Source organism: Lutra lutra, chromosome 5 (assembly GCF_902655055.1).
Source record: "Lutra lutra chromosome 5, mLutLut1.2, whole genome shotgun sequence".
Lineage (NCBI taxonomy): Eukaryota > Metazoa > Chordata > Mammalia > Carnivora > Mustelidae > Lutra > Lutra lutra.
The window spans coordinates 120,561,093-120,584,447 of NC_062282.1; the positions used below are offsets into that span (position 1 = coordinate 120,561,093).

The following is a 23,355-nucleotide window of genomic DNA, read 5'->3' on the forward strand; positions in this document are numbered from 1 at the left end:
TAGAATTTAAGAAACAAATAGGGGGGATAAAGGGACAAACCAAAAAACAGAATCTTAACTGTAGAGAATAAACTGATGGTTGTCAGAGAGGAGGGGTTGGGGGGTTGAGTGAGACAAGAGTACACTTATCTTGATGAGCACTGAGTAATATATGGAATTGTTGAATCACTCTATTGTACACCTGAAACAAATGTAACATTTTATATTAACTATACTGGAATAAAAATAAAAACTTCCCTTCCTTCTGACAGAAAAAAAGACAAGTTGGTAGAAAATTTAGGAGAAATACCAGGAACTTGAACTATTTTTTATATTATTAAGTGTGTTGTTATAAGAAAAAGTAACCCTTCTAAAGAATCTATCTTAGTTTTAAAGAACACATAAGTGAATATTTGATTCTCATCATTTTTTCCCTGGATTTTGTGTTTGCAAGTTTCAGTAACTCTCTTAATGAGATCTAGTGTAGTGAACCTGAATATTTACATGACTGAGTCTAAAAACTGTTTTCCATATTGCTTTCTTATATCTATGCTTAGTCAGTTTTTTTCTTATCTTTTTTAGTACCTTATAATACACCTGTCTTTTTGCCTCCTCAGCAACCGTGTTGAAGCATGGACAAGAGATGTTGCTTTCTTACTCAGACAAGAAGGCAGACCTGTGGTTAATCTTATCCCTAAAAAGACTAAAGTAAGAGTAATGGAAGAGGACTGGAAGAATACAGACAGAGCAGTGAATTGGTTAAGAAAGGAAGCAAATAATTACACTCAACCATTTGTTCTCTACTTGGGATTAAATTTACCACATCCATATCCTTCCCCATCTTCAGGAGAAAATTTTGGATCTTCAACATTTCACACATCTCTTTATTGGCTTAAAAAGGTAAGTACACTATAGTGTGCTCAAAAGTACAAGTTAACATTATAAACTGTATGTTATTGGTACTTGGCCATTGCTTCTTTGATCACTTTTAAAGACAAATTTGAAAATTCTGTAGCTTAGTAAATCAAATATGTCCAATAACTAGTTGACAAAAAACAAAGGGGCAATTTTACAGAGATAAAATAAGTATTAAAAATCAGTAATCTGATGGCTATTAAGGAGGGCACAGATTGCATGGAGCAAGCAATGAATCATGGAACACCACATCAAAAACTAACGATGTACTTACTGTACAGTGACTAACATAACAAAACAATAAAAGAAGCAGTAAAGACAGGATCCCAAAAGAGAAAAAAAAAAAAGCCCTAGTAATCTACTTCTGAGTTGAACTCATTTGTATATAATGTGTCTATAAAAAAAGAAACTGGGGCACCTGGATGGCTCAGGTTATGTTTCCAAGGTCCTGGGATTGAGCCCCGGGTCAGGCTCTTTGCTCAGTGCAGAGTCTGCTCAGAGTTTTCTCTCTCTCTCTCCCTCTGCCCTGTGCCCCCAGCTTGTTAGCTCTCAAATAAATACAATCTTTAAAAAAAAAGAAAAGAAACTAAAAGGCATTCTCTTAAGAGTGCCAGCGGTCTTCTCTTGGCAGAGTGCAGGTTAGTAAAAGTGACCATGCAAGTTGAAACTGTACAAAGAGATCTCAACAATCAATTGAGACAATGACCATTTTTCTAGGACTCTTAAAAACATTTGTCAAAATGTTAAGCCTTTTATTTTGGGTTATAAATGTTCAGGGAAATGAAAAACCGGAAAACTAATGTTGAATGCACTGTCACTGGAAACACTAGAAATAGTGAGGATTAAAGTGTTTTGGGTTTTTGAAAAAAAATCAAGAATTTGGGCAGTGCTTGTCTTCTCACTGTATAACAAGATAATGGAGCAAGCATCTTCTCTAAGTCTTGGCAGACTGTCCTATCCCTTTCTATAAATGTGGATCACCTTCCAACATTTTACCCTTTGCACTTCCAATGTCATAATGTATTTCTGAGAATTCTTTTAACCTATGGATTTTTGCCAGTGTCACTTTCTCTAGATTATGTTCATCCTTCTGTGTTGCAATGAACTTCCTATTTTTATCAATGAGTTTATCTACATTAAGTTCCTCTGGCTGCATAGCTAGAATGTATCAAATGGTGGCAGTGTAGGGACACCTGGGTGGCTCAGTGGGTTAAAGCCTCTGCCTTCGTCCTAGGGTCCTGGAATAGAGCCCTGCATCAGGCTCTCTGCTCAGCGGGGAGCCTGCTTCCTTCTCTCTCTCTGCCTGCCTCTCTGCCTACTTGTGATCTGTCTGTCCAATAAATAAAATCTTTTTAAAAAAATGGTGGCAGTGTCAACATGCCCAGGTTGGCTTTTTTTTTTCTATGACTCTAGTTAATGTTTGATTCAGATTTCACGTACAGTGTTACCATTTTTTTATTTCTTTACTGTACATTCATCTTTATCAGTCCCCTCTTTTGATTATCCTTTTTTGTAAAATGCCACATGGAGTTCTTACTGGGAGACAAGGAGGCAGCCCAACTACACGCTTGGCTATAAGTATCCATACTGAAAAACCGATTTACAGGGACCAATCACTGATAGGCTTTGAAAAAAATAACATGATTAGTCACAGATTGAGACACACACCTGTAATATACAGGGATTTGTAGACTAAAGAGCTAGCAGTATTTGTGAAAGTTTGTACTTTATGTAGTAACTCACAGTTAATATGCTTTGGTAATTAAAATTTGTGTTGTTGGGGGACTGGTATTATTTAACTCAACCTTGGCAAATGAAATCCATGCCCATCGGAGCCATGCAAACAAGAACCACCTGTGTTTTGTTTGAAAGGCATCAACTTAAATTGAATTTAAGTTGCTTTAAAAACTCTAATCAGAAATGCTGTTTAGTGAACCCTGTTTCAAAGGAAACAATGTCAAAATTGTAGATACTTCATGTCTTCTGAAAAAGTGGTAACTGGCTCCATCTTGAAAAACGAGTACTAGCCTAATGAACTGAATCAAATAACTTATAAGTGAGTAGTAAGTAGACATCTGAATTTTTTAAGTTACATGACTGAAAGAAGTATATGACTTACGTTTAGTCTTGTTTTCACCAAAGCTATAAGCATTCATATGTATTAAAAAGTTGTACTTTTTCTTAGCAAACATTTGGCTGTCTCACTAGAGACAGTTGGCAGTTTTACTAGCCAACTATTGGGAAACACAGTCTAGATTCTGAGGTTGTTGATTCTGGAATTTTGAATTGGTCACACCAATTAAAAGCTTGGATACTTTTTCTGGACTAGAATACTGTCTAATATAGCTCGTATTTTTCTTTGTCATGTGTAATTATAAAAACAATTTTCATGACTCTATATATGGATATTAATCATATCTTTTGTTGTCCCTAGGAATATTGTTCTAATTGTGTATTTGATTTACTATTTTCTTTACATACCTCTACAATCCTAAGTAATTAAGTATTGTCTTGTTCACCATACATACTTGTTGGAAGAGAGAATATTAACTACCTTCTTTTTCTCTCCTTTTTAGGTTTCTTATGATGCCATCAAAATCCCAAAGTGGCCACCTCTGTCAGAAATGCACCCAATAGATTATTACTCTTCTTATACAAAAAACTGCACTGCAAAGTTTACAGAAAAAGAAATTAAAAATATTAGGGCCTTTATTATGCTATGTGTGCTGAGACAGATGCCATGCTTGGTAGGTGGTATATTTAATAAGCAATTAAATGAAGAAAAAGTATAATATTTTTCCAACAAACTGTGATCATGCTGGTTGTTGACTTGTATGAACTTCCTCAGACAATGTTTTCAACAGTTGCTGGGTGCTAAAGGCTTAGAATTATAAAAATCTTGACCCATATAAAAATTGGATAATTTGTATTACTAATCATGGAATAAGAAGTCTTTTCCATCTTAATTATTCATAAATTAATAAATGTGCAGGTTTGTTCGTACAAAAAGACAGGACCATAGAAGGCTATTTATTTTCTGCTTCACACAAAACTTTTTTCCTGCTTTAAACAGGAATCAGTACATATGTGACACAGGTACACATGTGACAGGTAATTGTAAGGCAGCTTAGATTCTGAGAGAGATGAGTTTAGTCACAGAATCTTGTGAATTCTCCCAGACTTGTAATGATTAGAAAACAAAACCATTCTTCCCAGGCCCTTTAGAGTTTAACTAAAACTGACATCAGTTTTTTTATGTGTATTTCTGGTCCAGTATCATACCAGTTTCCTTCCCTAGTTCAGCTCAAAACCCTACCTGCTTCCATAAGATGAGTGTCAAGAAAGTGTTTTGCCTACTCACTTGTAAAGTTAATGGCATTTTCCACTTTAGATTAAAGAACCCTTGGTTTTTTAAAAAAAAATCAATTTTTCTAACAAGTTATTTTCATAGTTTGCTATACTTCGGAGTGGAGCAGACCATATTAGTGAAGTGTGGGAAGCACACTTCTGTACAAAGGTAATTTTGAGAGTGAACGGGTGGCTGATTCTTAAAAAGCATTATTGGGCAAAAATAGAAAAGTATAAAGCAGAAAGCAAAAAAAAAAAGGTGTATTATTTATAATATATCAAGTATAATATGAATTAAAAGTCCTAAGGATTTTCTAAATACTCAATCTTAAATGCATTTGATATTTAAAGCAAATTTCTTTAATCCTGAATCCACACAAATGTTGAATTGTTTTTCAAATTTTCTGATGTTAGTCAGTATTCACCCATTGCACCCTGAAAATCACTTTGGAAAGTTTGCAGTTATCCATTCATCCGTATCTACTAAGGTAAAATGTTATATATATAATGTTGCTGCAGGGAGTATGGGAATAGCTCTTGAAGTCTCTTAGATTAAAAAAAAAATGCAGCAGCTCACTTCAACTACAGAGTTTATGAAATAGGTCATACCTTGTTATATCCACACTAGTCTCACCTCCAAATAGTATTTCTCACTGTTCACTGTATTTGTTCTACAAATATTTAGTGCCCACTAGCTAGCTATCAGGCACTATCTGGGGCATTGGAGGTACTAATTGAATATTATTAAGAAATCACACTTTAATTAAAAACACTAAGTTCTTACTCCACCTCAGGGTCTTTATGTGTGCTTTTCCCTGGGCCTGGGATGCTCTTCCCTTTGCTGTTTACATGGCTGGTTATTCTCAGTCTTTAGCTCTCAGTTCATATATCTCCTCAGGGATGTCTTCCCAGACACCGCAAGTTAGTATACCATCCTACCTATTCTCTGCCTTGTCATCTTGATTATTTACATCATAATTGTCAATTATTTTGTCTATTTGCTTGTTTACCGTCTGCTTCCCTTGAGCAAGGGGAGCCTCACGAGAGCAGGGATTTCAGTCTTTTTTTTTTTTTTAAGGATTTTATTTATTTATTTGACAGTGAGAGATCACAAGTAGGCAGAAAGGCAGGCGAGGGGGGGAGGTGGAGCAGGCTCCCTGATAAGCAGAGAGTCCGATGCAGGGCTTGATCCCAGGATCCTGGAAACATGACCTGAGCCGAAGGCAGAGGCTTAACCCACTGAGCCACCCAGGCACCCTAAGGGATTTCAGTCTTAACCAAGATCATGTCTCAGGTGCCTCGCTTTGGATCCATGGTGCCTGGCATATAGTAAGAACTCAGCAAACATGTACAAGATGAGGACAAACACCAGCCCTTGTAACGTGAGTTGCAACTATGGCTGTAGAGGCCTTGGAGGACAGCGATTCAGTCTACCTGGAGGAGCAGGCAGTGTTTCACCAGGGAGATAATGCTTGAGCTAGGTCCTAGAGGAAGAATGGGAATCTGCCAAGTAGAAGGTGGGAGAAAAGGCATTCCACACAGAAGAAAGCAGACAACGTACAGAGGCAAGAAAATCTAACCTAATTATGACTAGTTTAGGAATTCTAAGTCGTTTAGGACTCTAAGAAGTATAGGTCTAGAGGGTAGTTGAGGGTTCTGAGCTTGCTGAAGAATTAAACAATGGGAAGTTTTGAAGAAGTTTTAAGTTGGGGTATGACATGATCAAATATTTTAAAAAGACAGCCACCCCAATGGTACAAGAGTTAGAGAAGAAAGAGGTATAGGGGCAAGACCAATTTGGAAGCCACATATTTGTCCAGTTGAAAGATCCTGATGGTCTGTGCTTTGTAAATAACTCCATAGAACAGTGGGTCTCAGTTTGATGGGACCTCAGAATCACCTGTGGGTTTTATATTCATAATACAGACCCCAGTAGGCTAGGATTGGGGAACTGGCAAAATAGGGATGATTCTTCTCTCTGGACTGTGCCTTCCTGTGATTTTCTTAATTACAATGAGGAGGACACTAAGAGACAGGGACTGGCCAGAGGAATTTTACTGTCCAGTTATTCCCTACCCAAGAATATGCTAAGCCTGACCTGCCTATTGGGGGTGTGGGAGAAAGGGTAGCAGGGAGGAGGATTCTGACCTCCCATGGGGCATAAATTGTGGCTTGGTGGTAATATCAGTCCTTTCATTGGGACACACCACAGCGCTGACATCTAGAGTTGTCTTTCTTTTTTCATTTAAGTCACTAAGGGGAAAAACATTTTCCCCAATCTCTGATAGGAACATAGAAACCAAGCCAGCGTCATCTCCAAATATCAGTACTGTATTTTCTCATTCCCCTGTCTTGTCTGTCAGGTGAAGAGCAGGCACATGAAGTGTGGCATAGCTTACTTAAGAACACTGGCTGACATTCAGATGTTAACAATCACCCTCTTGCGAGGTCGAGTTGTTATGAGCTCACTGTGATAGATCACAAACTAAAAGCTAATTAAGGCTTATCTTGATTCATGTTGTAGGAGAAATTATTTTAGCTCTTCGCCAGCTAGATCTTCTTCAGAAAACTATTGTCATATACATCTCAGACCACGGAGAGCTGGCCATGGAGCATCGTCAGTTTTATAAAATGAGTATGTATGAAGCGAGTGCCCACGTTCCACTCTTGATGATGGGACCAGGAATTAAGGCCAACCTACAAGTACCCAGGGTGGTTTCTCTTGTGGATATTTACCCGACTATGCTTGGTAAGTAAAACAATCCTGTAAGTATTTATTTGTAATAACGTTGGAAAAGGAATAAGCGAAGTAGGGAGGGACTTGGCTGACCTGTTCATAACCTTGAGCAATTCTTTTAACTGTGAGTCAGATCCACATCTGAAAAAATGAGGATGATAACTCCTCAGGTTCCTGTAGCATAGAGTCGTTTTTCCCTTCAAAAGATTTAGTCATGGCATGGCTATAACATAAGCCACAGAAGATATTCAGGTTCATAACCTCACAGATAGGATTTGCGCAACATGTGATTCTCTGCCACCACCTCTCAGAAGTGTAAGTAGTTCCCTTCTGGATTATTTTATCCACTTGGAAACTACGAATCTTGTACAGTGTTAGAAAAGCCTCTTAATCTAACGTATGAACCCGTTTCTCCTCAGAATCTTTAGATTATTCTGTGCTAAGAACTTCACTAGCTTCTTAATGTCTATAAACAGAACCATACGTCTAGAACAGCAACATATGGATAGGGGTAGTTAACAGTTTTGTTGAAGGTAATAGAACAACATCATCAGTAAATTCAGAGGAAATTATACAGCATTGTTAGCCTCTATCTAATTTAGCAGACTACTTTAAATTCAGTAACATTTAAATACTGAAATTCTTCTGTTCTAAGGCACCATCAATTACAAAAAGTACCATCTATTTATAAATAGATTTTAGTGAAAGAAAACACGACATAAGATATATATGTTTCATATGTATATATTGAAATGTGAAAGAAACATGTATCTAAAAACTAAAGACGTTAAGAAATTCCTTTTTTATCTCCTTCCTTCTGCTACAAAGTCCTTCCCTTCATTTAACTGAAGACTATTCCAGGGTCTTAAAATTCTTCAGGGTTAATTTTTTTCAATGCCTTTTCACTTTCTCTTTTATTTTATATCACTTCTTGTATATTTGAACACAATTCTTTGTTGTTCTTTTGCCTGATGGTATTTTTAATCTCTTCAGTTTCTTAGTTGTCATTTGCTGGTTCCCCTATATCCCAAAGCAATTATCACACTTAGCTGTATCTCTGCCACTTTCTGGCTCCCTCACTTTTCAGGCAATCCTGACTACTTCCTCATTTCTGTTTTGATAAGAAGTGTATGTATGATTATGTATGTTAGTGTCTCTCTTATTATAACCTTTATAGTTTTAGGAAAGGTGCTTTTTTTTTTTTAAGATTTTATGCATTTATTTGACACAGAGAGAGAGAGAGAGAAAACAAGCAAGGGGAACAGGAGAGGGAGAAGTAGGGTCCCTGCTGAGCGGGGCTTGATCCTAGGACCATAGGATCATGACCAGAACAGAAGGTGGATACTTAACCAACTGAGCCACCTAGGTGCCCTTAGGAACAGGTGCTTCTTGATGGTGGCATCTCTTTGTAGTTTCCTCCCCTAGTTTTTCCTCAGGTAGAAGTCCCCCCCACCCCATTTCCAAATTTGCTGAACTCTTTAGCCTTGTTCTGTTTTCTAGAAGGACAGTGACCAGAACTGCAAACGAATCACGAAAGGTTGGGCTGATTCTTTCTCAGTATCCCCTTGCTATATCTGCTAGTGGTATTTGACATTTTGCCTGTCTTTCTGACTCTAGCAGCTCAACTGACCGTTATGTACAGGGAGCTATCTGCAGTGAGTCCTACTCTATCTATGTTTCGTCAGCCTATCACCTGATATGTAAGGTGATTATTATGCATATTTCAGTGATTTTTCTTTAAATGTTGTTTTATATTTGCCTACAATGCAGATTTTTCTTCTCTACATTTTTGATCCACCATTAACACTACTTGCCATTTTATACATCATAAGCGTTAAAAGGCATCTGCAGTGTATTTAGCTAACAGATTATATAAGAAAACACTAAATAAAACTGCTTAGGTTGAGGGAATTTATTATCCACCTAGGAGACTACCTGCCTATCCCTGGATTTGTGTTGCATGACAATAAGCATTTCATTAGCCAAAACCAAACATTCCCAGAAACTCCTCCCATTCGTTCCCTACTCTTCTGGAAATTATGTAGGTGCTCTCCAATTTCTTTTTTTCCTGCAATTGGTTAATTATTACAGTTTTCTAAAAATCACAGTTCTATGTAGATTTTTACTTATTTTTATCTTTCACTGATTCTTCGTTATAGACTTCTGAGTCACATTTTCCTACAGAATATATTAACAGCATTTACATCATGTGTTGATTAGATCTGCCCAACTAGAGTAAAGGAAATTAAGCCAAAAATCAGTGTCTCTCTAATTCTAAACTGGAAATTAGCCTCTTCAGGCTTAGCACAGCTTGTAATATGTTTCATTACAAATATTTTTATCACCAAAAGGGAAAAGTTACATTTATGTGTTTGGGGCAGGAAGGAGAATATCCGTGCATGGGTCTTTTTATATAAAGCACTGAAACATCCTACTGACCAGATGTTAACCAGAGATAAGGTAGAAAGAGAATGATGAGGGGGTACAGCAAGAATCTTATGTTGGAGCCAGGAAACAGCATGGTAATATTATCATTTATCTAAAATTAACCTTTTTGCAAATGATAAAGCGTTAATATTAATAGAGCTCTTACAAATCTATAGGAAAAAGAGAAATACCCTACTCAAAAAGTGACTGAAAGATAGAAACAAACAATTCACAAGAGAAGATACTCAAATGGCCAAGATATTTTAAAGGTTCAAACTCGGTATTCAGAAAAATATTAAAACAAGAAGATACCAATTTTCTTGCACGTATGAAGTTTTCAAAGATTAAAAAGAATTAGAAAATCTTATATTGGAATTAGGCCTTTCCTTATTCTGCTTCTGGGAGTATAAACTGGCACAGATTTTCTGGAGGCAATGTGGCAGTTTGTTCCAAATTACTCAGAAATACACATACTTTTTGACCTAGAAATTCCAACTTTAGAAAATAACCTATAGCTATGTACAAAGATTTATCTCCATGGATATTTATTGTAATATCATATTAACCTATCTAATATATTGTCCAAATCAGCACAGTTTTGAGACTATTAACAATTGCACCAGGAACAACAGCCGTAAACGGAGTCTGTAGCCTTGTTGAACACTCACCAGCCAACAGGGCAAAGCTGTTTTGATAGTCTGTGTTTAATCTGATGTTTCCATCTCTCTTTTAAAATGAAATTGTTTGGGGCGCCTGGGTGGCTCAGTGGTTAAACCTCTGCCTTTGGCTCGGGTCATGATCTCAGCGTCCTGGGATCGAGCCCCCACATCGGGCTTTCTGCTCAGCAGGGAGCCTCCTTTGTCCTCTCTCTCTGCGTGCCTCTCTGCCTACTTGTGATCTCTGTCTGTCAAATAAATAAATAAAGTCTTTAAAAAATAAAAAAATTAAAAGAAAATGAAATTGCTCAGTACTGAGAGTTAAAAGCTCCTTCAGTGAAGATTAACTCAAAAATCAGACCTATAGGACAGTATGTTCTATTTTAACTCTGCTTAATAAATAACATATATAGATTGTGATAACGCATCTACAATGGACTTTTTATTTTGTGATTCTTCTAGCCAATTAGGAGTTTACCACAGATATAAAACATAATGTATTCTTAGGATTCTAAAGGCCCTTTCTTTATTAGCTTAGCCATAGCTGTATTATTTTATATGAATTTAAGTTACACCCAGAGTATGGGATTAAATTTCTTAGATCAAAGCCTCAAACCAGACCTCCTCTTCCCTACGTCATACGGATCTCATAAATAGCATATAAAAGATGGTGATTAAAAACACCTCAGAGAGAAGAATATTAAATAGGAAAAACCAGTTGGGATTCCTGTTCTATTAAACCTACCTTACTATGAAGAGCCTGTTCAAATTTTAAGAGGCTACAATGCTTTTATTAAAAGTCTGAATTTACAAATAGTTTTTAAAAGGCATTTTAACTACACCTGAAACTAATATTGCACAGCATAATAAAATTAATAAAAAAAAAACTTGGGGAAAAATACAAAAGTTATTTTAAAAGAGTTTTTTTTCTTTCCTATAAAATGGTATTTTATGATAAAGTAGAAAGTGTATTCTTAACCTGTTTATCTTAATAGTCCTTTGTGGTATACCATCACATTATCATTTTCTAATACCGGCAGAAGAGTGCCATTTTTATGAACAGGAATTCTTTATACTATTAAAGTTGATAGCACTTCAGAGATTATTCTTTAAAAATTACCCCCCTGTATCTTTTCTTCTCTAATAACCTATTAGCAGCATCTTTTGGCTCAGTTAGAAATAAAGGGAGTCTCACTTTAAAATTAAAATAGTTTCGATTTTCTCTTCTAAACATATTTTCATGTGAGTTTTTTCTTTTAATAATTGATCTTTTTTGTAAAACACCTGCCTTCCTCTCACATAAAAGATAAATCCATATTTTTGAATTATGAAAATGTAATTATATAAAAATACACTTGTGTGTAAAAGAATGCTTATTGTAAAGGATTCAGATTGCAAAACACTTCCTGCTACAAGATCTAGTGGAGGGTTGGGAGAAGCATTCTACACAGACTATTTTATTTTTATTATCTAAAAAATATCGTGAAGTTGAGTAACTACAGTAAAGCAAGACTTGTGTTGTAGTACTAAAGAATCCAGAAGACCTGGCATCAGACTGCCTAATTCAAATCCCTCCTTCAGTTTTGGCCTTGGGCAAGTTACTTAACATCTCTGGTCTCCAATTTTCTTATCAATAACATGTAAATAATAGCAGCTATTGCAAAGCTTAAAACAATGACTGGAACATGGCAAACAATTAAATGTTAGGCTATCATTGTTAGTTTTTTATTCTTTGGTATGCCCTAAAAAATGTATATAGGTTGCATCATTGCCAGACCAGTCTATCTTTAACTTCTCCTATGCTCAGGAAGAATATAAACTTATCTCTCTTCAGGAACCATCCTATATAGCCAGGTCTGCATTTTTCCCCCATTTGTTGACTGTTTTAATTCAGGGCACTTGTTGAGCATCCTGCAGTTAACTTTTTGTCTTTTGCTTCTACTACCAATAAAGATCAAACTTACTTAAAACAGTATTAGATGACAGATCTGCCAGAAGAAAAAAACACATGAAAATGGTTTTAAACAAGAGCAAAGAGCTTTTGAAATGCAGTTTAAGCTAAAGTGCTTTTAAGGAAATCATTGATAAATAGATGAGAAGTGAATACACTGTTTCCTGCAGCACAGAAAAGTTAATAAATATGTAAAGTAGTTAGTTATTAAATACTGTAAATATTTGACATTGGTTTCATTCTTCATCAGTTTACAAAGGTATATGATACTACTACTATTAGACTGGCAACAAGTCACCGATTCTCTCTTGCTGTACTGCTGCAGTACCTTCTTGCTCCCACCTTCTGCTCAGACCACTTTCAGTCAATTCAACCGCGGTCGTTAGCAACGGGCGTGGCAGGCTTCTACGCAAAGTCTCTGCTGGTTTCCCTTTCACAAAGAGTAAAATTCAAAATCTCTCCTTGCACCTGAGATTCCAACATGATCTCTCACTCCTCTTTTAAACCGTTGTACCCCTCACCTACTCTGCTCCAGCCTATTCAGGGCTCCTTGGTGTCTGGGGACTGGACTCAGCAGGCTCTCCCCGCCTCAGGGTCTGTACATTTGCTCTTCCTGGGGGGCAGCCCTTCCCCCAGGGATCTAAGGACTCTCCCTGGCCCTTCCTTAGGGTTTAAATGTCACCTCATCTGAGAAGTCTTCCCCTGACCGCACTATTTGAAACAGCACCTGAACACATACTCGCCATCACTGTGTCTCCTTCACCCTGCTTGTTTGTTTTTTTTTCATTGCACTTAGTGCTGTATGCCATGTTTGTCCATCTGTCTCCCCGCATTAGAATATAAGCTCCAGGAGAGCTCACCTGCCTTCTCCACTGTTGTTTCCTTACACCTGGAACAGCACCTAGGTTGTTGAATGAATTAAAAAAAAAAACAAAACTTAACTGCAACTCTTATCCCAGTTTACTACTGACTTCCCATATAAACACAGAACCATGTCCAATTTCTTTAGGAAGATTAGGCTAGAATAGATCTGAAATAAGGCGTTGCTAAGTTTCAGAGGTTATTAAATGCTGAATACAGGAACTTCCCAGTCCTGGGTATATACCAGTTGGTCCCTGCCTCCCAATCATCTTCAAAGTCCTCTTCTCTCCCTTCCTACACCTCACTAGTGGTGCCGCATGACGGCTGCCAGGCAGACCAGCCTGACCCAGTCTGCTCCCTCACTACCTGCGTTCCTGACGGTAGACCTCACAGTAGTGGCCTATTGTCTTGTAGCTCAAATGAGTTTTATTTAGGGCAGTCCCTTTCTCTCACGCACATCCCCTTTAATGTCTACTCCTTGTTTTTAACCAGTTACCTCCGATCTTTCTTTCTTTCTCCAAGAAGTCCGCAGTTATGATTGTTTGGCAGAAAGATGAGTACGTGTACTATGCCCCTTCCAAGGAAATGGGAGAATACTGGACTTTTACATTGTTATATGTAAAAACATGTACCTTCGGAAGATTTATAAAGGTCTTCCTCTACCTCCTTATTTTCCTGAAATTAGCCTATTAGTCCTCAAAATACTTAGTCATGTTAATTTTCTTATTCAATTTTGTTTACGTTCTAGCATGTCAGATATATTATTTCCTATTTTTCATTGGAAATGTTTAATTATACTTAACCATGGAACGCAGAAACCAGAAAAGGGGTGGAAAAGCAACTGCAGACTCATTTGGAACTATGCCAAGTAGCCAGTCATAATTAATGGTAATTTTTCTATAGGAAAAATATCATTTGAATTCCAAATACCTTAAAAGCAATTTTTTAAAATGCCTCTTTTTAAGTTAGACATTTCTCATGTTAGAGTTTATCTGTTTATATTTGGTAAGGGGAAATAAATTATTTTTCCCTAGATCAGTATAATCCAAGATTATATATATGTTCTGCAAAACACTAGCCCCTCAATATGCTACTTGAGGGTAAAAATGTATGTCATCAAATAACTTTGGGACAAATGGCATACTATTATTACCACCCTTACAGGTTTATGAAAAGTATCAGCAATAAACTTTCACTGACAATAAAATAACCTAGTTTTTTTTTTTTTTAAGATTTATTTATTTATTTATTTGACAGACAGAGATCACAAGTAGGCAGAGAGGCAGGCAGAGAGAGAGGGGGAAGCAGGCTCCCGCTGAGCAGAGAGCCCAATGCGGGGCTCGATCCCAGGACCCTAGGATCATGACCTGAGCCGAAGGCAGAGGCTTTAACCCACTGAGCCACCCAGGCGCCCCTAACCTACCTACTTTTAATCATTGTTTGCAAACATATATATGAATACTAAACCCCTTTCTCGTATAGGTCTTTTATTTTAATATCTAGTGGAACAAATGGGAGAAACAACTGTAATTATTTGTCATTCAGAAATAAAGGACTGATTAATATCTGTTGAGGGTTTCCCATCAGGTACTATTCTCAGAGCCTTACATAAATTATCATATTTAAACCTAAAATAAGCATATGAGGTAGAAGTATGATTGTTATTCCTCTTTTATAGATGAGGAAACTGAGGTTAAGGAGTAGTTAACAATCATGTTGAAAGGGCATATGGCTAATGAAGTGAGCATTTGGACCTACGCAGTCTATTTACCAAATCCATATATGGTCTTTGGTCTCCACACCTTCTAACGATGTCATTTATGAGTATTTCAACTAGTGGAAGAATAAGTTATTTAAAAATATTATTCTGTTACATAGATATTGCTGGAGCTCCTCTGCCACAGAACCTGAGTGGATACTCTTTGCTGCCTTTAGCATCAGAAACGTTTAAGAATGAACATAAATCCAAAAACCTACGTCCTCCCTGGATTCTGAGTCAGTTCCATGGATGCAATGTGAATGCTTCCACCTACATGCTGCGGACTAACCGATGGAAGTATATCGCCTACTCCGATGGCACTGCAGTACTGCCTCAACTCTTTGGTAAATCTGTTGGTGTCTTTTTAAGTGTGGTAGTATACAGAATGAGCTGTCCTCCATAGTGTTGCTCAAGAGGCCCAGTCATCCATGGTTAAATATCTGCCGCTTCTCATGCCAGGACCATCTATAAAAGGTTGCCCATGTGAGAGCAGCTTCTTTGCAGATCCTCTGAATTCCAGAGCAAGTGTCTGAAGACTTTTGATCGGGGTCTCAAGATTGAAACCGTGGTTTTCGCTGATCAAGGTGTCTTCTAAGATTCGTGGTTATCTTTCCCAAACAGTAGTCCACACCCTCTCATTATCCCTTGGTTTCAGCTGTTCTGGATATTAACCCCTATATCTTGTGAAGCCTGACATTCTTTTTTTTTTTTTTTTTAAGATTTTATTTATTTGACAGAGAGAGAGATCACAAGTAGGCAGAGAGGCAGGTGGAGAGAGAGGGAGAAGCAGGCTCCCTGCTGAGCAGAGAGCCTGATGCGGGGCTCGATCCCAGGACGCTGAGATCATGACCTGAGCCGAAGGCAGAGGCTTAACCCACTGAGCCACCCAGGCGCCCCCAAGCCTGACATTCTGATTTATTATTTAAGATGATACCCATATCCTCATTTTATAGAGAAGACTAGAAGTCAGAGGGATTCAAATACCTGTGCAAGATCTCACAGCTAATAACAGAGCTGGGATTTTAACCCAGGTCTAACTTCAAAATCCATGCTCCTTCTCCACAAAGATGCCTGCTAGCTTCATTACTCTATGAATTAATTTTAATTTTTTAAAGATTTGTTTATTTTGGAGAGAGGGAGAAAGAGCGGCACAGGGAGCGGGAAAGAGAAAAATTCTCAAGCAGACTCCCCCTCTCAGCACAGAACCCCATGTGGGGCTAGATCCCAGGACCCTGAGATCATGACCTGAGCCAAAGTCAAGAGTCAGATGCTTAACCGATGGAGCCACCCGGGCACTCCTCTATGAATTAATTTTTTTTTAAGATTTTATTTATTTATTTGACAGACGGAGATCACAAGTAGGCAGAGAGGCAGGCAGAGAGAGAGGAGGAAGCAGGCTCCCTGCTGAGCAGAGAGCCCGATGCGGGGCTCGATCCCAGGACTCCGGGATCATGACCTGAGCCGAAGGCAGAGGCTTTAAACCACTGAGCCACCCAGGCGCCCCCTCTATGAATTAATTTTAAAGCAACATTATTAAATTCAGGTTTTACTTATCCCTTGCCCCTCTTTTTCACATATAACATGCCATTATTAATATTCATTTCTCCCTAAGTTTCCTTTCCAGTTAGAAATGTCAAAATCGTTAATTCCAAATAATTCTTTAGGGGCTAAACTGATTGACCTCCCCCTCTCCCCTTTACCCTAAGAGCAGGGCAAAAGGAAGTCCTTCAGGGAGCCTGGGTGGCTCAGTGGGTTAAGCCTCTGCCTTCGGCTCAGGTCATGATCTCAGGGTCCTGGGATCGAGCCCCGAGTCCGGCTCTCTGCTCAGCGGGGAGTCTGCTTCCCCTCCCTCTCTCTGCCTGCCTCTCTGCCTGCTTGTGATATCAGTCTGTTAAATAAATAAAGAAAGAAAGAAAGAAAGAAGGAAGGAAGTCCTTCAGTTTTCATCCTGATGTGTAATGGGCACGTCTTGCTCATTCACTGGACATATTCTGCAAAAAGCAGATGTGACTCTGTCAAAGCACCAGGGGGCGAGCCTGCCTTTCCTGTATTCTCTGGGATTTATTCACGGACTTCCCTTTCCCAAAGATGTACCATCTGAAATCATCTAACAAAGTCATAAATGTCTTCAGGGCCCTTCTGGCAAATGCACCACATAGGCCCACAGGGGTTTTTGTTCATTTATTATCTTAAGTAAATTGTCATAAGATCTTTGATTTGCTATTTTTTCCAATTAGATCGACATACGGTTATATTTTGTCTTCCTCTTACCTAGGTAAAAAGGGTATTTATGTTCTGAAATATTTATTGTTATTTTCTTGGTGGTAGCAATGAGATACATTCTTATTTCTGTGGCTCTTTGCTCAAACGGACAGTGTTGATGCACCGAACTTTCAAAAATCCAAGCACAAGATGCTAAAATATATAGAAACTAAGAGTAAGTGAACTTATAAGACTATGACTTGACTATGTAAAGAATTCTTACATCTAGAAAGTTTGGAGCTGTTGAAATGGGAGAAGATAAGCATTACTATTTCTTTTCTCTGTGTGTCAAAACGAGGCATCGGAACCAGGAAGAATTAGGGCCAAGCCAGCTTACTAGTGACATCTATTTCTGCCATCTAGGAAAGGATAAGAAAAAAAATGAGATAGCAGGATGATGGTAGGAAGGTAATTTGGACATATATTTAGAAGAGTGTTTAACCTTTGGTATATTATTTTACCATTTATATTGTCCTTCATCTTATTATGCTAATAGGAACTGAAAATAAAAATAAATTCAAATACATTATCTGTCACAGAGTAATGACATTCTAAAATGTGTTTTTGTAACTGTTTTGATAGCTATTTTGATAGCTATTCCCATTTTTTCTTCCAGATCTTTCCTCAGATCCAGATGAACTAACAAATATTGCTACAAAATTTCCAGAAGTTACATACTCTTTGGATCAGAAGCTTCGTTCCATTATTAACTACCCTAAGGTTTCTGCTGCTGTCCACCAATACAATAAAGAGCAGTTTATCAAGTGGAAACAAAGTGTAGGGCAGAACTATTCAAATGTTATAGCGAACCTCAGGTGGCATCAGGACTGGCTTCAAGAACCAAGAAGTATGAAAGTGCGATTGATCGGTGGCCTGAACACCCCCGCTAATCTTAACAAACTCTGAACTGAAGTTAGAAAACAATGTTCTAGAGCAGTACATATAGAGACTGGTAAGAGATCATGATTCACTTTTGTATGTTTTAATTACTGATTTTTAGTTAGTTTGTAAAGAATGTATTCTGTTTTAAAATAAAATATAGGGCACCTGGGTGGCTCGGTGGGTTAGAGCCTCTGCCTTCAGCTTGGGTCATGATCCCAGGATCCTGGGATCAAGCCCCACATCGGGCTCTCTGCCCGGCCAGCCTATTTCCTCCTCTCTCTCTGCATGCCTCTCTGCCTGCTTGTGATCTCTGTCTGTCTGTCAAATGAATAAATAAAATCTTTAAATATATATATATATATATATATATATATATATAATCATTATGTAATTAGATATTTTCAAAACTGATTACTATCAAGACCTTCATTCTTACGAACTTTTAACAACTTAATGGAGGTGTTAAAAGGATGGAAGCAAATAGTATAATATAAAGTTATGTTTCTCTGAATAATATGGAATATAGACAATTTTAACAATTATTTTATCACTTATGAACCATAAAACAGTTATTGTATTTGATGGTGTCTGCTGAGTTATTTGCATTTGATGGGCCATACATTTTTTGGATATATTGATGGGACACATATCCCAGATCTGGCTGACTTTATTACAATTTTTTTTTTTTTTACATCGGTAATATATGCACAAACTACCAAAGAGTGAATAAATGAGCATGAAGTGTCCCTCCTTTCCCAGTTCCCCTTTCTGGGGCAACTACTGTAACCACCTTCCTAAGTATCCTTTTAAAGACACACAGTATATCTAACAAACAAACTTTGTATTTCCCCCCAACACACAAAAGGTAGCTTACTCTACAAATGTTCGCATCTTTCTCTTTTTTTTTTTCCCACTTAAAAATACCTAGAAATAAAATTACTGGGGCAAGACTGTATCTAGCACAAGTATACCAAATTACCTCCAAAGAAGTTATATCAATTTTAAATTCTCACCAGTGATGTACTTCCTCACATCCTTTACCAACCTGATAAATAAAAATATATTTTAAAAGTGTTTTTATTTTGAGTAAGATCATATTTTCATATATTTAATAGCCATTTTAATTTCCTTCACTGTGACTTTTACTATTTCTATTCTTTGCCTATTTTTCTATTGCTTGTCTTTTTTATTACAGGCGTGGTTTCGGATCTTAGCTTTTTGTCTGTGAGAGAAGCCTCCATGTTTTTGTTTTGTTTTTGTTTTTTTCCTTTTTGTAATTTGTCTTTTGACTTTGTTCTGGTGTTTTTAACCGTGGCAATTGGTATTTTCATGCAATCAAATTTATGAATCTTTGCATTTATGGCTTTGGGATTTTTGCATCATACATATTCAGCATGGTGTCCCCCCACTTCCCTTCTTCTAGAGTTTTATTTTTTGTCCTTAGATCTTTGCCCCACCTGGAATGTATCCCATATCAGAAATCTAACTTTAGTTTGTTGTTCTAAGATGGCTACGCAAATGACCTTTGATTGAATAAACTTAACATTTGTGCCCTTGGTTAGAAAATGCTACTTCAGGGCACCTGGGTGGCTCAGTGGGTTAAAGCCTCTGCCTTCAGTTCAGGTCATGATCTCAGGGTCCTGGGATCGAGCCCCAAATCGGGCTCTCTGCTCAGCAGGGAGCCTGCTCCCCCCCGCCCCTCTGCCTGCCTCTCTGCCCACTTGTGATCTCTCTCTCTCTGTGTCAAATAGATAAGTAAAATCTTTAAAAAAAAAAAAAAAGGCCGCTTCATTACATAATACCTTTTATTGAATTAATTATCTTTTTCTCTATTGATTTGAAATGTCGTTTTATTATATTCCAAAATTGCATTTACATTTGGGTCCTTTCAGAACATTTGTTATCTTCCAGTGGACCAATCCACCTTTGCTTACTGATGCGGTAGTCCATCTCTGGTCAGACAAGTTCCTTGCCAACATTTTCCTTTTTCAGAGTTATCCTGGCCGCTCTTGCTCACTTAGGTTTTCACACAATTTAGAATAAGTTTGCCTAGCTCGAAATGAAAAATCTTGTTAGTCTTTTTATGAAACCGTATTAAGTTTATAGCCTATTTTAGGGAGAAGTAAACTCTTTCTAATCTTCAGTCATTTTTCCCTTTTTTTTTCAAGGGTTCTTGATCTCATAGTATTATTCTAAGTTGCTTCATATGGATCAGTTTCTTTAGAGGTTTTGGAGAAGTAAGGACCTCTAAGAAACACTGCCTAGGCCCACCCCACGCCAATGAAATTAGAATTCTGGGGATGGCACCTGGGTACTGTTCTTTCTTATTGTTCCGTTAAGCTCTCTAGCTGATGGTCCCAAAGTGTAGGCAGAGGGAGTTTTTCCTAGTAGTTTCATCATTTGTTGGCAGTGTGCTATTTAAGTGGATCTTCTTCCATTACATCTTCTGTTTGTTTATATATGCAGATTCTTTCTCTATATATTAATTTTGTGCCAATAATACAGTATTTTTGGTACCAATAGTTTTTTGATTGGTATCTTATATTTTTCAGCTATAAAAAGCTGATCTGCGAATAATAATTTTACCTAACTTCCTCTTCAAACTGTCTTTGACGTTTTCCTGAAGAGCCACTTCATCTCCTGTGTTTACTCTTCTTCAGTAAATTTGTAGAAGCTTATCTTTGCAGCTATATATGAATTTCTGAGAAAGATATGTCACTGCAGATACATTCTGAAACAAAACCCTTAAGGAAAAGAGCTCAATATTGGACTATGACAATTAAAATGAAAATACACAAATCTACCTCCCATCTCCTAGTTAAACCTAAAGAACATGAAATAGCTCGTGTGTGGGTGTGTATGCTAATTACAGGGGGGAAATAAAGCAATAATAATAGAAATGTGGTTCTGAAAACATAGGCTTATGAAGATAAATACAGTCCATCTTGTTCTACCCAAGCCCTTCGAGGTGCATTCATTGTTAGAACTTACCAAGCATCCACAGCGTTTTAAACATATGGGCTATAGGATCATACTTAGGTACAACTGAGTTTTTAGGAAAAAAATCTGATTCAAGCTGGTATCAACCGTGAAAACAGAAAAGAAGAAAAAACTGGAAAATTAAGAAATGAGTGCCAGGATCTGAGAGAAACTGACACTAATTATAAACTGAATTGAGGACAGTCTCCAGGATTCATTTTTACTAACTCTGCTGCTCCACCCTGTTCCAGTCTACCATAATCTCCTGTTTGGAATTCTGCGGTAGCCTCCTAAGAGGTCTCCCTGAGCCTGCCCTTGGCTTTCTTTAAGTCTTTTCTCAACGTAGCAGCCAGACTGATCCTGTTGTAGATACATCACCTCAGGGGCACCTGGGTAGCTCAGTCATTAAGCATCTGCCTTTGGCTCAGGTCATGGTCCCAGGGTCCTGGGATCGAGCCCCCCCCCCCATTGAAGGGGTCCCTGCTTAGCGAGAAGCCTGCTTCTCCCTCTGCCACTCTCCCTGCTGTGTTCCCGCTCTCACTGTGCCTCAGTCACTCTGCCTCAATAAATAATTTTTTTTTTTTTCAAAGATCTATCACATCAATTCACTGGATCCTCAAAACCTTCCACTGGTTTCCCATCTTCCTCTGTTAAAGCCAAAATCATCACAAAGGCCTACAGGACCCTGGATTATTCGGCTGCTCCCTCTCTCACAGATCACCTCTCCTCCCACACTCCCACTTCGTTCACTCTCTTCCAGCCACACTGGCATCCCTGTTGTTTCCTAGCAACCCAGGCATGCACCACCTCAGGACCTTTGTTCTTGTCAGTGCCTTCTGCTGGGAAGACGGTTCCTTCGTCAGATTTCGACATGGCTCACTCTGCTACCTCCTTCAAATTACTGCTCCAATGCTACCCTCTCACAAGGACTTCTCTGCTTTATTTTCTCCGTGGTAATCATTACCATCTAATGCAGGGTGTATTTCCCATATTTAACTTGTTTATACTGTCCCCACCCCCACACCCCACTAGGATGAAAGCTGTCCGTACAGGCATGGCTTTTTGTCCTTTTTGTTTCCTTAAGTATTCCAAGTGCCTGGCACATAAAAGATTAGTAAATATTTGTTGAATTAATTTGCTGGGAATTCGAGTTTTTCAGATAACACACTGGATTAGAAAAACCAATGCATTAGGCCATGGCAGGGCAGATTTGAAAAGGAGTAGCCTTCTCAATAAAGTAGAGCCTTCCAGAAACAGTAATTTCTAGCAAAATCCCACCCAGGAGAGTTGACAAGGGGACTCTATTCTTCTTTGTCTTTTTCTATGAAAAAGGCCAGATACTATTTTAGGCTTTGTCAACCATATGGTCTTTTTCACAAGTACTCAGTACTACCAAGTAGTGTGAAAATAGCAATAAAACAATATGTAAACATGAGCATGGCTGCTTTCCAATGAAATTTTGTTTACAAAAACACAGGATTTGGCCTGTTGTGGACCACAGTTTGCTAACCCCTAGTCTAGAACAGTGGTTCACAGCTTTGCGGCAAACTGGAATTACTTGAGACTGTTCAAAAACTATTAATGCCTGGCTCCCACCTCTAAGCTCTGAGGTTTTTAAAAGCTTCCCAGATGCCTCTAATGTGCAGCAAAATCTGGGAATCAAGGTTCTGGAACCTTGTTATTCAAACTATGGTCCTTGGACCAGAAGCATCCACATCAACTGGGAACCTTATATGTTTTTATTAGTCTCTGTTAAAAATAAAAGGATGTATTTTGTATTTATCCTTCTACTCTATGTGGTTTTACATCTCATTAAACCCAGGGCATCCTAATGAAAACTACTAGAATTGACGAAATTTGTTAAAAGCTACATATACAAAATAAATTAAACACCTATAAGAATGCTCACTAGGTAAGAGTGGAAATTAGGAAAAGTATCTCACATTATGACAGAGAATAAAATAAATTTTAACAAGAGGCACAACCAAGATGAAAAAATGTTTAGGTTCTACTGAAGTAACTAACAAGATATGAACATGAAATGAAAGCAAGTTCGTGGATGTAAGGATGTTATATTAAAATGTCACTTCCCCAGAATTAATGTATAAATTTTGTACAATTCCTATTTTAACCTGAATAGCGTTTGGTGTTGGGTTTGTTTTTTTTTTTCTTAATTGGACTAAACAGTCAAATTTTCATGGAAAAAAAGTCCAAAATACCCAATAAAATTATGGGAAGAGAAAATTCCTATTGGCTATTAATTCATACTATAAATCACTGAATCAAGCTAAGAACTTGACAATGAGGGGCCAGGAGAAGGAATGATACGTCTCAATAAAACTAGGTGGAAGAAAATTGGTGTAGAAAACAGGAAAGATCGAGACCTCTGATAGAACTCTTCCCTTGTACACCAATCATATATTGTGGATATGTGTGTGTGTTATTTATAATTATACATACTAAGATCTTAGGTAAGATTTTTAGCCCTTTTAAAACACATTTAAAGTTACAAAGCTGAGAGGTGCCTTGGTGGCTCGGATGGGTAAGCCTCTGCCTTCCACTCAGGTCATGATCCCAGAGTCCAGAGATCAAGCCCCAT

At 37.8% G+C, this 23,355-nt stretch overlaps 1 protein-coding gene across 1 annotated transcript in view; it reads left to right on the top strand.

Annotated features, from left to right (window-relative positions):
- Positions 1-17,990, top strand: part of ARSK (arylsulfatase family member K) — a 42,630-nt gene extending 24,640 nt beyond the window's left edge. The window contains 7 exon segments of the mRNA XM_047731373.1: positions 597-879; positions 3,471-3,600; positions 3,603-3,641; positions 6,767-6,991; positions 14,753-14,977; positions 17,512-17,736; positions 17,739-17,990. Coding sequence (XP_047587329.1) covers positions 597-879; positions 3,471-3,600; positions 3,603-3,641; positions 6,767-6,991; positions 14,753-14,977; positions 17,512-17,736; positions 17,739-17,785 — 1,174 coding nt within the window. The 3' untranslated portion in view covers positions 17,786-17,990.
- Positions 17,991-23,355: the final 5,365 nt, after the last annotated feature.